Genomic DNA, 18,635 nt, shown 5'->3' on the forward strand with positions numbered 1-18,635 from the left:
GTGTATAGCAGAGTCGTCAAGGAGCTCTCTCTTCCTCTATTCTAAAATGGTCTGATATACTGTCTCACCTAGGGTGTCTTCGCTGGCTAACCAATCAAGTGTGAGACACCTGTGTCCTTTTCCATATGATCCAGCTCGGTTATGTAACAGGAAAATGCACAGGCATCCCCCCCCCGCCGGCCAGCCACCTTTCTGGAGATAAGGGGGCCCCTGTAACCTTGGCCTAAAAGCCTCTCATTGTAAAAGGCAACCATAGTGTTCTCAAATATCTATGATGCTGATTGTACTGTAATCCTATTTATAAATAACTTTTAACTTAATCAATGTTCCTAATTAACTAATATATTTATATATGATATAAGCATAAAGTCTGAAGTTAATTTCCGACAGTTTGCTACTTAAACGTTAATTCTAACCAGTAGAGAGAGGGAGAGAGAGAGCGAGACGAACAGTCCTGAAGACTCTTTCTGAGGGAGCACTTATTGCTGGAATGCGCAGATACTTTGTAGCTAGCTGGCTGACCCTGGGAACGTTTCCCTTGTAGACTTTCAGCATTCCAGAGGATCCATCTCACTGTCTGCATGTGGTGTGAAGTTTGTGGACAGATAGGCCTTCAATCTGTTGCCTCCTTTAGACATGTGGCAGCTGCGGTTACAGCACCTGAGGTCTTCAAAAAGCTGGCCAGTGTTTTTTTCACTCTCTTTGGTGATGTTTGTTCTGCCTCAGGGCTCTGATGTGGAGGTAGATGTGATGTGGAGGGAGATGTGATGTTGGTTCTGCCTCAGGGCTCTGATGTAGAGGTAGATGTGATGTGGAGGTAGATGTGATGTTGGTTCTGCCTCAGGGCTCTGATGTGGAGGTAGATGTGATGTGGAGGTAGATGTGATGTTGGTTCTGCCTCAGGGCTCTGATGTGGAGGTAGATGTGATGTGGAGGTAGATGTGATGTTGGTTCTGCCTCAGGGCTCTGTTGTGGAGGTAGATGTGATGTTGGTTCTTCCTCAGGGCTCTGATGTGGAGGTAGATGTGATGTGGGGGTAGATGTGATGTGGAGGTAGATGTGATGTTTGTTCTGCCTCAGGGCTCTGTGATGTGGAGGTAGATTGTGATGTTGGTTCTGCCTCAGGGCTCTGATGTGGAGGTAGATGTGATGTGGGGGTAGATGTGATGTTTGTTCTGCCTCAGGGCTCTGTTGTGGAGGTAGATGTGATGTTGGTTTTTCCTCAGGGCTCTGATGTGGAGGTAGATGTGATGTGGGGGTAGATGTGATGTGGAGGTAGATGTGATGTGGAGGTAGATGTGATGTTGGTTCTGCCTCAGGGCTCTGATGTGGAGGTAGATGTGATGTGGAGGTAGATGTGATGTTGGTTCTGCCTCAGGGCTCTGTTGTGGAGGTAGATGTGATGTTGGTTCTTCCTCAGGGCTCTGATGTGGAGGTAGATGTGATGTGGGGGTAGATGTGATGTGGAGGTAGATGTGATGTTTGTTCTGCCTCAGGGCTCTGTGATGTGGAGGTAGATTGTGATGTTGGTTCTGCCTCAGGGCTCTGTGATGTGGAGGTAGATTGTGATGTTGGTTCTGCCTCAGGGCTCTGATGTGGAGGTAGATGTGATGTGGGGGTAGATGTGATGTTTGTTCTGCCTCAGGGCTCTGTGATGTGGAGGTAGATGTGATGTGAAGGTAGATGTAGGCTGTGCCGATACTGTGCTTGTACGGTTAGCAGGGACTCCAGCTCAGACACAGCTCTGGCTTATATTCCCTCTGTCTTGTCACTGTCAATGTATTGGGTTTTAAACCTTGGATCAACAAGTGAAGCCATATCCAGCAGGTCATCAGTGGTAGGATCCCAATATTTTGTGGCAGTGAGGTTTTGATTTGATTTTATTTTATTAAGGATCCCCATTAGCTGGTGCCATAGCAACCATCTAGTCTTCCTGGGGTCCACACACACAAAAAAACATACAATAAATATCATTATTGCAAAAACTAAATGATTAAAAGTCAGTACACACAATGCATAATGAAACTAACAATTAAGATAGCTAAAATTACATTACAGTGTAAAACAAAAATACTTTACAATGTTAAAAACAATTTAAGATTATTTTTTAAAGTGAATCTACTGTAAATGCAGCAGAGGTTTTGAGGCAGGTTATTCCAAAGAGTTAATGCTCTAAAAATAAAAGATCTCCTTAAAGTGTTGGTCTTAGGACCTGGCAATTCAAGCTGCCCACTACTGGAACCTCTAGTGTAATGCTCATGCACAGTATTACTAAAAACAATCTGATTATGTATAAAAACAGGAGTTTTATGTTTAAGGTAATCAAGAATGGTTGTCTTTATTGTTTTTGTTAGTTCAGTATCAGCCAATATCAGTTCTGTTTCATTATGGCTTTCGCTCAGCATCATCTGCACTGTACTTCACTTCGTCCACGAGCACTGAATAAAAAATTCCACCATGTACCTTTACATCCCAACATTCGTCTGGCCACACCCCCATCCGCTTACCTTCATAAGCAGGTGTGTGGTCACCTACTCGCCTCCTTCTTCACTTTCACCACAAGGAAGTGCCTTCGGTAGATCCCACACTTGACGAGGTTGTTAGCTGAAGAAAGTTGAGACGTGTTTACATTGTTGCTTGTTTTTTTCTTCTCATATATTCAACAGAAAAAAACTAAGTCATAATCTCTACTTCGGAGGGTCGCGCTCGCAATGCTACTCTTCACCAGCGGTTCTCCATTTCCGCCTCCGTTGTGCGTCTTGGAGCGGGGCTGAGACCTCTCTCGTGGTCGGCAGCCACGCCCGGTAGGCGTCCGATGGGTAGTTTGCCTCTCCAAGGAGCTGGTACACCAGTGCCGTCTCCTGTGCGATGGCCTGGTTCCGGCTCTGGTTCCTCTGCTTCCGGGGAATCGTCCGCTGTTGGGCGGCCGGTTCCCTTGGTTGCGGGGGATTTGAGAGGCAAACTTTTTGCGTCAGCTCGCTCCCGTCGCAAGATGGTGGCTTGCAGACGCGAACGGCCTGGTTTTGGTGAGTTGCTGGAGCCAGGTGAGGATGCGTCGGCCTCTACATGCCCGATGGAGACAGAGGACTACATGATAGAGGCGGACGGGTTCTTATTTGAAGGCCCGGTGGAGACATGTCTCCCGCCCGTCCAGGTAACACTGGAGGGGAGTGAGATGTCTCCTTGGGGCGCCTCGTTCGAAGATGTTGGGGTAGAACCTCTGACTCGTCGGCGGGATGCCCTGCTATCAGCCACATCGGAATGTGGCTCCTTGACCAGTAGCCTGCTGTATGTGAGGGATGCGGGCTCGGAGGAGGAAAGTCTGCAGGGGGAACTGCATGCTTTGTTTCCCGAGCTCATGGCGGCGGCGGCAGTCGCAAACGGCGTGCCGCTGCCGCAGCCACTGCCTGTTCCTGTCCCTGATGATCTCATAGGTCATCTATGGCAATGTCGCCCGGTGAGAGGGGTGGACGTTGTCTACCCATTTTTCCCCTCAATGGCGGCCTATGTCCGTCAAGGCCAGGTGGTCTCCCACATCATAGGCCTTACTCCTGCCTACATGCAAGTCACGCGGGTGGCGGGTTTGGTCGACGGTATGAAGGGGGGCGTGCCACGGCTTGATAGGCCAATGGCGGCGCTCCTTTGTCCGGAGGTGGTGTGGGAGCCGTTACGGAAGCCGGTTCCCCAAGGGAAATCGGCGAGGCGGTTGGCATATTGGAGCGATCAGTCATTTATCACCGGAACACAATCTCTAGCTGCTGCGTCTAACATCGCGCAGCTGGCGAGATTCATGTCCGGGATATTGACGGGCGGCACGGAGCTGACTGATGTACAACATGACCAGCTCGCCCAGTCGGCAGGAGCCATCCTGCATCTGACTCAGCCGCAGGCTATAGCCGCTGGGAAAGTGTGCGCCCTGGCAACTCTGGTCCAGCGCCACCTTTGGCTGGAGCAGGCTCGTGTGCCGGAGAAGAAGAGAGTTCCACTTCTGACGGCACCCCTCTCCGATGCTAGACTATCTGGGCGGCCCTGCAATTGATGACCTCGACTTGCAGAGAGATGCAGGAGGAGCGCTCCGTGCTCCAGCCTCATTTCCCCCCTCCCGATGTCGCCGGTGGAGTCAGACGGCCGCCACGTCGTCGAGCATCCTCCGCCGTGGCCGCCGCTGCCACCACCGCCACTGCTGGACCTTCAGGGAAGAAGGCCAGGAGGAGAGAGGGCGCCTCCGCTACGACAGCCGGCCCATCTACGCCCGGAGGCGACGGTAGGGATCGTCGAGACCAGCCGCCGATCGTTTACCGTCCCTCCGGGACTCCACGAGGTGGCAAATCCCGAGCGGCTCGTGGCAGGCGTTGCTAGGACCCAGTCACTTTTTCCCACTGTGGCCCCCCCCCCCCCCCCCCCCCCTGTTTTCCCTTCCCGGCCCCGCTATGATTTTATTCTAAAATTAAAGAGTCCCCTCTAAAGGGGGACTGTATTTTTTGTTAACAAACTGTGTGTTTATTCACCAAACATATGATGGGGTTGCAACGTGTGAATCTTCGCTAGTATGGGTTGATAGGAGGGTTACATTCATGTTAGAGCTTAAGCAAGGCCTGCAGCCTACACTCGGTTGAAAAAGGGTTTTTTCTGCCTCGGCCTAAATCTCCACATAAAGGTAGAGGCTAGTTGTGTGCTCTGTTGTTTACACAGTGATATTGAGCTACAACACTATTGTGTTGGGTTTGCAGTAATGCTCGTATGAAAACGTACCACGGCTCAACCGTTCTCTCTCTCTCTATCAATGTTTTTTCTGTGTTACAACATGGATGCGGGTGTAGGATTCACACACACACACGCGACTTGGTCTTGTTATAAACCCTGTTCACAGATTATCTGTGGTTAGCGTGCATTGTATTAGCTTGCGCTATTCATTAGCATTGCTACTAAAGGTATCATATGGCTAGTTGTTGTTGTTGTATGCAAGGGTTGGGCTTGTGAGGGGGTACCGGATAAACCCCTCCTTCCCTCTTCTGATTGGTCAGGGGGTTTATTCCTCTCTTATTAGTTCAGTCAGGGCCAAGCTGTTAGGCGGCTTGGCAGGGAGGGGGGGGGGGGGGGGGAAGGGTTTCCCAGACTGCACCTATCACAGGTGTTGAGTCTTGGGTTTCCCCCCGTCGTAGCCCACGTCACTACGCACATTGCTATTGGACGATGGCTTCCGTGAGTTAGACCCGTATGTAAGGTCTGTTATTGTCAAGTGTCGGGATAGAGCGTAGGACTTAAGGTTCCACTACGCTCGATATACGCGTAACTTGAGTCGGTTGGTCACATGACTCAATGTTACCGTGGCTTTTCAATCTATGGCTCACGTGGGAAGTCTCTCTGGGGAGTTCCGTCTATCCTCTGTGGTAGGGATGACGGGATATAAAAATGTAAACAGTTTTTATCCTCGGCTGCGTCAAGTGGGATTCATGTCAGTCGGTGTTTCTTTCTTTTTTAATAAAAGAGTGTGGAGTATATGAAGCACCACGCCCTTCTTGTCGTTCTCCCAGGCGCCTTGAGGGATCAATGTGGGGTCTGGTTAGACTGTCCATTGATGTGTTTTGTGTCCCGACGCATACATAGTGCTGGCTCGGGGTGTTTCTGATAAGAATCATGCGGGTGGCTAGGGCGGCTACGTGGCGTAGTGGGCAAGGCGCTCGCCACGAATGACGGAGACGCTGGGCTTGTCTGTTCGAGCCCAGCGCTCCACATTGCTTTCAGTTTAGCTGGTCGTTCATACTAATACACATTGGCCGTATTAGGGGGTGGGAAACTGATGGGTGGGGATCGGGCGTTGTGGACAGCGACTCCTACAGGTCGGTTGGTGCGCCTGCGCAGTAGAATCAGGAAGTGTCGGGGGCAGCGTGAGCCTCCCATGCGTTACTCCTCGCCACTGAGAGATCGAGCTGCGCAGGTGAAAAGATGCGACTGCTGTTACCTCAAGTACCGGAGGGGACTTGTGCTATGTATGACTTAGTCCACATTGCAGCCGGCTTGTGGGAGGCAAGAAACAGCGTTCGTGACAGGGGAGGGTAGAATTGGATGATACGAAATTGGGATGGGAGAAAATATAGAAAATGGGAGAAAAAGTGGATCAAAATAAAAAAAATTAAAATCATGCGGGTGGCTAGTACGCCTTGGTTACTTGTTATTAAAACAGCGTTTTTATAAAGCAACTGGGATGGGGGGTTTTCCTCTTCCGAGAGCCTGTTACTGGGTCTCGACGGATTCTCGTTCATATCTGGGGGATGTTAACGGAATAGATCAGAACATAGGTAGAGGGGTCTCACGCCCTTGGGGTGGGCCACCGAGCACGGTTCAAACCGGCCTGTGGGTGGCGCCCTCTTTTCATGTTTTAGATCAACACGCATATCTGCCCCTTCTCCTGGAGTAGGCATGTCGGCGTGGTTAGGGCACGGGACTGGTTCTGGTCACGCTGGTCCAGGTCAGTTAACCCGTTGTCCGCCGGGGATGCAGATCTGCTGTTCTGGTACCCTGAGGGACATGGGCTTTTTTCAGGGGGAAAAATGCCGGGTCGGCCCGGGTGTCACAGGGTTAGGCGTTATGGAGACCCTTTGTTGGGTACTTTTTTGTACCTGGCACTATTGTAAGGGGCTGGTTCTCCTTCTTTCGCTCCTCTCTCACGCATGGCGAAGAGGGGGATGTTGGGGTGGTCTTCTGGACCCCCTCTGGTAATCCTGTGTGCTTCCCGGGCCGCCGGGCCCGGTCCGAAGTAAAGATTTGTTGATACCGTAGGCCTGGGATAACCCTTTTTTGGAAAAACTGAAACACTTGTACTGCGGTATAGCTGGTGTATACCCGCAGGTGTGTTTTGGAGTTTTTTTCTCGAGGGGTTATAGGAACAACCACCGTCTGTACCGAGAGGGTAGTTGATTCCCTGGTATGTTGGAGCAGAGTCAACTCCCGGGTTAATCGGTTGAGTGTGCCCCTGCACATTCATGACGTCTGCCAATCATGTCAGCCTTCTCTGCCTCGACCCCTCTGGGTGGGTTTTTTTTAATGGAGGCTTTGTCATGGTGATCGACAACGCCAGCATACGCCCCTTCCGCCGGGGGGGCTGTTTTCAGTTGACTCCTTTGGCGCCTGTCTCGTCCGCAGTGCTCCAGGCTCAGGTTACAGCCTGCTGCCTGGTTCCCCGGTGCGCTGCCTGCTTCCGTTGGTTGAACTTTTTGAGTGCTTACGGCCATGCTGACTGCCTGTTCTGCAGGGTCAGTGTGCCAGGCGGTGTGCTATTGGGGGGAAAGGGCCCGCTCTTGGAGGGGCCTTATCCGAATACGCTGGCGATGTGGGGGACGGTGTTACTAAGTGACCGCCTGGTGGGGTCTTGATGCCTGGCGTCATTGACCTTTCCGGGCCCCCTTATTTCCAGGGGATCCAGTCCCTTCAGTGGGTCTGGGTCTTCCTTCGCGCTCCGCTGCTACAGCCTTGCCACGGGGTTGGGTTTGCTCTTGACCCCGTGATTTTGGGGGCAGTGACGAGGTTTGTTCCTTCCGTTCGTTCCCTGGTGGCATGCGGGTTGTGCGTGTGTGTAGTCATGGGGTCAAGCCACGGTCTGCTCACCCTGTGCGTTGAGTTGCTTGAGTTCCTCTTCGCACGGTCGGATCCGTCTCCCTCCCGTAAGCCTCCAATAGGGAGGGTATCCTCCATTAGGGAGGGTCGGGGGGCTCGGTCCTCCCCGGTCTGATGGTTGTGGGGGGCCTCAGCGGGGTACATTTGTCGAGCTATGGCTCCCGCTCAGCTCCTCTTGTGCAGATGATGCTGAGCGAAAGCCATAATGAAACAGAACGTAAGGTTATGTATATAACCAAGTTCTGTGAATTATGGCGACGCTCAGCATCAGACGCCGCTGCGGCCCTTGATCTCGCCTTGTGGTGAAAGTTTGGGAAGGAGGCGAGTAGGTGACCACACACCTGCTTATGGAGGTAAGCGGATGGGGGTGTGGCCAGACGAATGTTGGGATGTAAAGGTACATGGTGGAATTTTTTATTCAGTGCTTGTGCACAAAGTGAAGTACAGTGCAGATGATGCTGAGCGTCGCCATAATTCACAGAACTTGGATATATACATAACCTTACGATATCAGATCAACACCACACCGTCATTCAGGCTAATAGTTCTTCTCTTCTTCCATTTTTGCATTCCTTTCATTCCTGTGTTGCGGGGGCACACCGCCACTGACAGCCTGTGTGTCTGTGTGCTCTATCGCAATTATATCACTACAGATTAAGAATAGATTTTGAAAGAATTGGTATTTATTTATTTTGCCTTGTATTGCAGAAGGTTTCCAGTTTGCCAGTAACATGTTTCTGTTCAAATTATTGCATTTATGTTTCATATTGAGTGGAATAAACTGGAAAATAAAGGTAGACCTATTAAATGGGAAAAGTAACTCAAAATAGCAATCTAAAATTAAATCTGCATGTATTGAATTGAGAATACTTTTTTTTATTGAAGCATGCCCCCAATAATCTAAATCGATTGCTGCACCGCTACTATATATATATATAGCTATATATTTTAGGGGAAAGTAACCTGTAGCTCTATAGTGAGAGTCAAACTGAGCAAGCTGGTGAGGAAGACTAGCTCTGTAGTGAGAGTCAAACTGAACAAGCTCATGAGGAAGACTAGCTCTGTAGTGAGAGTCTCTTGAATCTTGAGTTAAACTGAACAAACTGGTGAGAAAGGCTAGCTCTGTAGTAAGTCAAACTGAACAAGCTGGTGAGGAAGGCTAGCTCTGTAGTGAGAGTTAAACTGAACAAGCTGGTGAGGAAGGCTAGCTCTGTAGTTTTTATCTACCTTTTCTCCTATTTCTTCTGTATTTTTCTCCCATCCCAATTTAGTCGTTATGCCAATTCCCCCCTCCCCTTCTTGGTCGTTGCGTGCATTTGCCCCTACTTGCCGGTCTAGGGAGCCCTGAAGTCTATCAGATGCTTCCTCCGATACATAGGAGACAGCCAGCAGCTTCTGTTCACCTGACTCTCATTGGTGAAGTGTAACGCGTGGGAGGATCACACTACCTTCGCCAGTTCCTTCCCTTGCTGTGCAGGCGCCCTGACCGACCTGTAGGAGTCGCTGTTTACAACGACCAGGATACCACCCACCGGCTTCCCACCCGCTGACACTGCCAATTGTGTCAGTATGACGATCGACCAAGCCAGAGGTACAGCTGACAGCCGGATTCGATACCAGTGTCTCTGTGGTGGTAGACAGATGCTTAGTCCGCTGCGCTACCTGGTCGCCCACTCTGTAGTGAGAGTTAAACTGAACAAGCTGGTGAGGAAGGCTAGCTCTATAGTGAGAGTCAAACTGAACAAGCTGGTGAGGAAGACTAGCTCTGTAGTGAGAGTCAAACTGAACAAGCTGGTGAGGAAGGCTAGCTCTGTAGTGAGAGTTAAACTGAACAAGCTGGTGAGGAAGGCTAGCTCTGTAGTGAGAGTCAAAGTGAACAAGCTGGCGAGGAAGACTAGCTCTGTAGTGGGAGTCAAACTGAACAAGCTGGTGAGGAAGGCTAGCTCTGTATTGAGAGTTAAACTGAACAAGCTGGTGAGGAAGGCTAGCTCTGTAGTGAGAGTCAAACTGAACAAGCTGGTGAGGAAGACTAGCTCCATAGTGTTGGATTTTGATCATAATCAGCCACTTATCACCTCTTCATCTGTGTTTGTGTAGTTCCTGCGTTGTGTTTCTCTCTCCAACGTCGACCTTCTCATACTGGCTGTACAATCTTTATCATTCCCCTTTAATGCAATCCGTAATCATAAGAATTTGACACTGGCAGCCTGATACCTTTCTTGGAAAAACGTTGTTTATTCCATAAACAAAGCCTCGTCATCAGATGTAAACCAGTTCTGTATTGTCCTTGAAAAGTATTTGGAAGAAACTAAATTCCTTATTCTAATGGATTTCTCCTTTCACCCCGCTCGGTGGTCGTCGCGGCCTAGATGTTATTCAAAAGCCTTCCCTGTCGTCGTGGCACTTCAGTCCTCCCATCCAGGGAAATCGGTTCAAAGTCTCTGATCAAGCTCTTCTCGTCTGTGCGTCGACTCTGAATCTAACTTACACCCAGAAGGAACTCCACATTATAATATTCTCAGCATAGCAACGACAGGCCCGGCCTCTCTTCTCATTGCTATGTGACACGCTGTCTTTTGACCCAAATCACTATGGCAGCGGCAATGTTGATATTATCCCCCTAGCTCAGTGCAATATTTTGGTTATGAACCTGCTGAACGACTCTGGGCATGCACACACCCTGCTTGCTGCTAACACACTGACTCTCCGTCGTCCTCCTCCACCACCTCTCCTAGCTCTCTGACCTCCTCCACCACCTCTACCTCTCTGACCTGGTTATAAGTAGATGCTGTCATCCACCAATATTTAACACTATATACAGATTGAAAAACCTATATTTCCTTCAATAGTGGGAGTCAAACTGAACAAGCTGGTGAGGAAGACTAGCTCTGTAGTGAGAGTCAAACTGAACAAGCTGGTGAGGAAGGCTAGCTCTGTAGTGAGAGTTGAACTGGTCAAAGTAGAGTTGGCCGAGAGGAGGATGATGAAAAAGCTGGATGCTATACTGGAAAACCCCTCTTATCACCCCCTCTTATCAGGAGCTAGCCAAAATGAGGAGCATGTTCAGCCATAGACTTACCTGGTACATCCACAGGAGTTCCCAGAGGAAAGTTGTTTACACGCAGCAACAGCAGCATGGAGTCCCACGGCTTGGTCAGTCGATCCCCACTGTCGCAGTGCTACAACGTCATCAGAGCGCTCCCTCTCTGCAACCTTGTAGCTCCGTGAACATTGCGAGCACTAGGTGGCACAGAAAACACGGAGTGGATTCCAGTGTTCTACGGCCCCTCCCAAAACACACAACACCGTCCACTGTTAAATTTGAACTTTTAAACGTTTGATCCCTCACGTCAAATTCCTGCTCCATCCATGAGCACATTCTGGACAGAGGGATAGACGTGATGTGTCTTTGTGAGACTTGGCATCAGCCAGGGACCTACTCTGTTCTCAATGAAGCCTGTCCCCCCGGTTACACCTACCTAGAGAAATATCGCAGTACTGGGCGCCTTGGCGGTGGTGTGGCCATTCTACATCGAGGTGAAATAGAGCTGACCCCCCTCCCCCTGCCCCAGCTCTCCTCATTCGAGTGCCTTGCTGCAAGGTGCAAACCCCCCTTCCCCATGACCATATTGGTCATCTACCGGCCACCCAAACCAAACCCAGCATTTATTCCCGAAATACATGACCTCCTAACCACCCTCTGTACTACATCTGCAAACATGGTAATTCTCTGTGACATTAACATTGTTGACACCCCCTCATGTCACTCTGTTTCAGAGTTCCTACAAATGCTGGACAGTGTCAACCTGACACAGCATGTGCACGTCCCCACACATGACAGGGGGCACACACTTGACCTTGTGATTTCCGACCCTGCTGCCCCTATTAACAACCTGTGTGTATATGACCCGGGCATGTCGGATCACATGGCGGTTTCCATGGAAATGCTGTGCCCCCCCCCCCCCCCCCCCCATTCAAAGCCCAAGCGCCAGATCTGTTTCAGAAATATAAAAAACATCAACCTGGATGTTCTGGCCTTGGATCTCCAACATCTTACCCCTCCTGCCCTCTCCTCAGCCAGTGACTCAGTAGGCTACTACAACAAAGCCCTGAGTGGCCTCCTGGATGTTCACGCCCCCGTGAAATCCAAGATGGTCACGTTCTCACGCTCTGCCCCCTGGTACACCAGCGAGCTGAGGGAGATGAAGGTGGCTGGCCGTGTCCTTGAGCGACGCCTCACTGCGTCGGGACTCACTGTGCACAGAGAGGTCTACAGAGAGCACCTACTAAGGCCTACTACACCTAAGGCCTACTCCAAAGCCCTGAAAGACGCTCGGTCACGGTTCTACTCCAACATCATCAACAATAGCCCCGGCAATTCTAAACAGCTTTTTTCCACCATACACCACTTCCTCAAACCCCAAACCCAGGCACACAGAGAGACCACTGAGAAGCGGTGTAATGACTTCATGTCATTTTTCACAGCCAAAGTTGAGGGCATCCGCTCTCTCCTCCCCGGCTCCTCTTCTTCACCTGCTCCACCTGCTGTCTTACAGCCTGAAGTCTCCCAGCTCCTCCGCTGTTTCAGTGACACCACGCAGCGTGAGGTCGAGGCCATCATCGGGAGGATGAAGTCATCCACGTGTGCTCTGGATCCCCTCCCCACAGCCCTGGTGAAAGCCAACATCCGCACTATTGGTCCCCTAATGACCAGCACCATCAACCTCTGCTTGCAGGCTGGCCACGTTCCGCCTGCCCTCAAAACTGCCATCATTACCCCCCTCCTGAAGAAACCCACCCTGGACCCAGAGGCCCTCGTCAACTACCGGCCCATCTCCAACCTCCCGTTCCTCTACAAGGTGCTGGAGAAGGTAGTTGCGGAGCAGCTCCAAGCACACCTCAGAGACAACAATATCTTCGAGAAGTTCCAGTCTGGGTTCCTTCTGATGGCGGCGGATGCTGGAACCCCATCCATTCTGGTCCTCCTCGACCTATCGGCAGCCTTCGACACGGTGGATCATTCCATCCTACTGGACTGTCTCCATTCCAACGTCGGACTCCGCAACCTAGCCCTTGGCTGGTCGGACTGAGTGTGTCTCCCTTGGAGGCGCAACATCCTCCTACCACCCCGTCACCTGCGGTGTCCCCCAGGGATCCGTCCTCTGCCCCCTGCTGTTAACCCTATACATGCTCCCCCTCGGCCGCATCATCAGCCGGCACGGTGTGTCGTTCCATTGTTATGCTGATGACACCCAGCTGTATATCCGGATTACACCATCATCACCTTCATCACCCCCCACACTGACCGCCTGCCTGGAGGAGACTAAGTCGTGGATGAACCACAGGTTTCTCCAGGTCAACAGTTCCAAAACACAAGCCATGCTGATCGGTACCCCACACCAGGTCCGGTCATCCACCATCACCACCATCTCCTTCTCCGGTCAGGACATTCCCCTCTCCACCCTTGTCACCAACTTGGGCGTGAAAATGGACCCCCACCTCACATACGAAACACACCTTTCACCTCAGAAACATCACTAAACTCCGTTCCTCACTCACCCTGGCAGATTCCGAGAAACTCGTCCACGCCTTTGTTTCCTCCAGGCTGGACTATTGCAATGCACTCCTCATCGGGATCCCTAGTAAAAGCATTCAAAAACTGCAAACCATCCAGAATGTCGCTGCTAGGATCCTGATGAGTGTGCGCAAATATGATCACATCACCCCCACCGTCAGATCTTCACTGGCTCCCCGTGGAACACAGGGTTGAGTACAAGGTCTCCCTCCTCACTCACCAGTGCGTACACGGTGGTGCCCCTGCCTACCTCAAGGAACTCCTCACCCCCCAGTCCTCCTCACGCTCCCTCCGCTCCGGCACAGCCTACCTCCTCAAAGCCCCCAGGACTAAGCTGCACACCATGGGCGATCGAGCCTTCTGCTCTGCCGCACCCAGACTATGGAATGCTCTCCCCATCCACCTGAGAGCACCACAATCCGTCGAGGCTTTTAAAAGGGGCCTAAAACTTATTTTTAACAAGGCTTTTGCCTGAATTTTTCTTTTACTTTTATTTTTACTTCTAGTCTTTTTCATGTCAGTAGCCATCAGGCTCCACAACCATTGGCATGGACTGCTGCAAATTGCTGGAGAGCTAATGGCTGGTGAACTTGAGAACTGTTAGGATTCTTAAAGGAAAACGCCAACATTTTGGGAAATTTGCTTATTTGCCATCTTCCCTGGAGTTAGACAAGAAGATGCATACCTTTGTTGTCTCTGTGCGTGCGTTGTGGCTTAGGGAACGCCCGCTCCGTTAGCTTAGCTTCATCACTGGAAGTGAGTCAGACTTTTACCATCAAGTTCCCTACAGTCACGAAAGGATCCGAACCGATTGAAGTTTATGGATACCATGACTTAAAATCCTCTTACCTTGACGATTAAAAGCCTCCCCAATTTAGAAAACAGTATTCCCATGGCTGGTATTCCCATATGCTGCTATTGTAGCTAACGAAAACCAACAACCGGAGACTCAAGCCGATAACGAGGGTAACAACTTCTGGTCGGGGTGTTTCAAAATAAAAGAGCGACGTCTAAAAGCACCGGAAATACGTTTATTTTGTACATTATCTAACCTTAACACGAACCTAAAGTAACGTTACAACTAACCTAAAGTTAGTTTAGGTTCGTGTTAACGCGTTAACGTTTTTGATGAAGAAAAAAAAAAGACAAACAAACGCTATATGTCGTCGCTGGCATTCAACGGTCGGCATGAACTAACGACATATAGCGTCGTTGGCACTCAAAGTGTTAATAAGAAACACTGCACGGGGTCTGGTGCTGTGTGTTACGACAGTTTGGACCATGTATACCATCATCATTATTACTACTGTCTGATTGAATCCTGCCACTCACTACTGTTCACTACTACTACTGTTAGTAGTGAACAGATAACACCATTCCCCGGTCCAGCTGCATCCAGTGAGCTTCTCCTCTAGCCGCAGTGGCTGGATGGTGTTAAATCCGCTGGAGAAGTCAAAGAACATGATCCTCACTGAGCTGCGTGGCCAGGTGTGTATAGGCCCTGTGGAGCATGTAGGTGATGGTGTCCTCCACACCAATGTTTGCTTGGTAAGCAAACTGCAGTTAGGGGTTAAGTGTCTTGCTCAACGACACGCCGTCAGGAGGAGCCGGGAACCTTCAGATTACCAGATGACTGCTTTACCTCCTGAGCCACTGTCGCCACTATGTCGCCCTAAGAAAACTGCAGGGGGGTACCATAGATGCCTATGAACCTCCACACTGTCTAGTGTTGCACTAACTCTCTAACTCTCTCTCTCTCTCTCTCTCTCTCTCTCTCTCTCTCTCTCTCTCTCTCTCTCTCTCTCTCTCTCTCTCTCTCTCTCTCTCTCTCTCTCTCTCTCTCTCTCTCTTCCTCTCCCCCCCCCCACCCCACACACTTTAGTTGTACTGTCTCAGTCCGTTTGCATGGGCTCGGCTCCAGCCATTGTCAAAATGGAACCTGTTTCTCCCAGCATCCCTCAGCATTGCTCCAGCCCCACGGCCCTGCGTGCCAGAAAGCCCAAGAAGGTGACCGCTTCTTTACCCAGCAACGGCTGCAACGACGTGGATGTTAGTCGCTATCCGGTAAACAAAACACTGGTATGTGGTGTCCCGTCACTTCACACACCTGTCAGCTACTCACCTTCCCCCCCCCGCGTTTCCTGTACTCTCTGATCACAAACATCTGCATGTTCTCACACACACACACCAGTGGAGGCTGCTGACCAAATTTTTAGGTGAAGCACAAATTATTATATTATATTTATAAAACATCCCCCAATGTGTGTGTCAGTAGTGGCTGGTGAGTTCAAAAATTGGGGAGGACGGGAGAGATAAAAAATTGTAATAAAGAAGTACAGACACAGTGTGGTTATGAAGACAGCAGACAGACACTACAGTTAAAGACAACAGGCACTAGTAGTAAATACCTTTGAGTAACTCTTGACACACACCTCACTTACACACATCACAACAATAGCTTAGTCAAGAAGGCAAATCAAAAACTATTTGTTTTCAGCCAGATCATCAGACCATTTCTCACCCTCACTGTTTCAAACACATATCTACATGCATTTTCTTTCACCAATATCTTACTGTCTCCCAATCTGGTCCCTCACAACAAAGGAAATTATAGGAAATGATATGGGTAGGCGGGGTGGGGGAAACTGTACAACTGTACAAGCAAAACTGTACATTGGAATATCGACGAAACCATACTTGGTAGAAGAGGGTCTTGTGTATTCTTGGGTCAGGTAATTTACTGTACATTGGAGGGGGTTGGGTTAGGACATTACATTCACATCACTCAACACACACACACAGAAACCAGGCCACATCGGACCCACAGCCAATTAATTCATAATCAACACAGGCTCCAACCCAATATCAATAACCACGGCGCGCGATGCATCGGCGACTGAGGAAAGACAATGTATGTGTGTGTGTATCCAGGTGTGTGTGTGCCGCTCCAATTGCATGTCCAGTTTGTTGCATGCTAAATAAAGACCCCCTGCATTACACACGCAAGGCCACAGCGGGCCAATTAATTACATACACACACACACACACACACAGCGTTGCTCAATGCAATACACAAATATACAAAATAATGCTCAAAATATGCACACTTCCTACCTTATTTGTACATGAAGTCCATCCTCCGATCAAAGCCTCTTGCAATAATAATCCTTTTCTCTTCAAAAGTCATAATTGCATGCTTGAGCAGCGCTGGTCTCCGTCGTAAGTCTCCTCCAGGGAATCCCTCGCGTCACGCACTCTCATAAGCCCATATATGGACCAAGTTGCCAAAATATATCATCAAACGATGCAGTGCACAATAAGTTGATGAAGTTCAACAATTGAATAAAGATCTTAAAATATGAATTATATTAGGCAAATGACTCTCTTCAGCTCGTCAGCCTCTTTCAAGGCGGACATTGCACACAGTCAAAACAGTCCAGCTGCAGTTCCGTAGGTTTGCTGGGGCCAATCTCTGATTGGATTTGAAGGTTGTCAATCATTCAACCCGCGTTCGTGGGTGGCGTGAGGCAAATCTGCACGGGCAGTGCTTAGATGACTCAAATAGCCTAATTTGATTGGATAATAGAATAAAAAGATCAACCTGTGCAGTGAAAGTTTCACTTGAGTGATTGACAGCTATGACTGCAGTTCTGACCAGAGAGCTCAGAGCTGTCACTTTTGGCCATTTTTGAAGGAAGAAAAAATTCACTGGAATTTTTTTACAGAGGAAACCATTTCTAATAAAAAAAATTATAATAATAATAATTTAAAAATATAATTATATATATATGTAAATTAATAATAATTATGAATTATGACTGAATTTGAATTTCACGTGTTGTCATGGAGAAACCTCCACTGACACACACACACACACACACACACACACACACACACACACACACACACACACACACACACACACACACACACACACACATTTAAGACAATCCAAGTAGAGTCCTTAGATTTGAGTTTATCCACTATCCATATCCCTCAGCATCAATCACCCCAATAATTGACCATCCCCCCAACCACACACATACACACACACACACACACACACACACACACACACACACACACACACACACACACACACACACACACACACACACACGCACACACACACACACGCACACACACACACAACACACACACACACACACACACACACACACACACACACACACACACACACACACACACACACACACACACACACAGACACACACCCTACCACAGTGTAGTTTTACTGGTGTGTGTGTGTGTGTGTGTGTGTACATGAGGCCCTGATGCTTGATTTTGCTGGGTTATCCCTCATTCATCCATCACTCACAGCACCCACTCACCGCTCTCTCACTCACTCACTCCCTCTCTCACTATCTCCTCTCCTCTCCTTCTCTGCCCCCCCCCCCCCCCCCCCCCCCCACCTCCTCCGTCCCCTCACCTCCTCCTCCTGTTCCTCCCAGATGAAGGTGCTGAAGCGGCAGCAGCGTATGATAAAGAACCGGGAGTCTGCTTGTCAGTCCAGAAAAAAGAAGAAGGAGTACCTGCAGAACCTGGAGGCTCAGCTCAGGGAGGCCCAGCAGGAGAACGGCCAGCTGAGGAGGGAGAACCAGGCGATGCGGGAGAGACAAATTCTTGGACCAAGGTCGAACCGAGAGCTCTGGAGTCGAAGGCTCTCTGGGAGATAAGAGTGGCGAGCGGCGTCCCACAACCCCAATCCCTAGTCCCCCCCCCCCCCCCCCCCCCTTCCTCTGCATTGGCGCTGCACTGTCGGCTGCCTCGTGTGAGGGAGACCTCCCCCACCCAGGACTTGGCTTGTGCACTCCCCCCCACCTTCCCCCCCCTCCCACTCCCCCCCCCCCCCTACAGCCCTGTAACAACCCCAACCCACTCCCCCCTCCTTCCGTAAATGGCGCTGCCTATGACGGCTGCCAGTCTGTTTGCGGTGGTGAATATGCATATGTTTGTCTCAAGGCTCTGTACCATTATTACTATCTAAAATGTAATAATTGTGGAATATTACTGTAATGAGCTGTATGTGTATGATCCAAGCGTCCTATGATCCTCATAGGAGCATAACAGAAAAAAGCATTCCATGTGAAGGTATTCTGTATCTTTGCATGTCAACTAATAAAGAAACTTGAACTTGAACTTGAGACTGGCTGGGAAGGAGGTGAGGGGAGGAGGTTCAGTTTTCCCCTTTTTATATATAAATATTATATATATATATATATATATATATATATATATATATATATATATATATATATATATATATATATATATATATATATATATATATTAAGGCTGTCAAAGTTAGCGCGATATTATCGCGTTAACTTTGACTTCCTTTAATGGCACTATTTTTTTTGTCGCGAGATTAACGAGCGGGCTGTGATTGGACCTCGGGCCCCCGTGGTTTGGGAAATCCGGAAGC

The 18,635-nt window shown here is 49.5% G+C and overlaps 1 protein-coding gene across 2 annotated transcripts in view; it reads left to right on the plus strand.

Annotated features, from left to right (window-relative positions):
- The window catches only part of LOC311224813 (cyclic AMP-dependent transcription factor ATF-6 beta-like), a 106,986-nt gene extending 89,061 nt beyond the window's left edge, over window positions 1-17,925 (plus strand). The window contains exons 6-7 of one of the 2 annotated variants that reach the window (XM_084309939.1): window positions 15,072-15,268; window positions 17,662-17,925. In XM_084309939.1, the coding sequence (XP_084166065.1) occupies window positions 15,072-15,268; window positions 17,662-17,886 (422 nt within the window). In that variant the 3' untranslated portion in view covers window positions 17,887-17,925. The remainder of the gene's footprint in view (window positions 1-15,071; window positions 15,269-17,661) is intronic. The other variant, XM_084309940.1, reaches the window with a different exon arrangement.
- Window positions 17,926-18,635: the final 710 nt, after the last annotated feature.

Source organism: Notolepis coatsorum (assembly GCF_963971535.1).
Source record: "Notolepis coatsorum genome assembly, chromosome: 3".
Taxonomy (NCBI): domain Eukaryota; kingdom Metazoa; phylum Chordata; class Actinopteri; order Aulopiformes; family Paralepididae; genus Notolepis; species Notolepis coatsorum.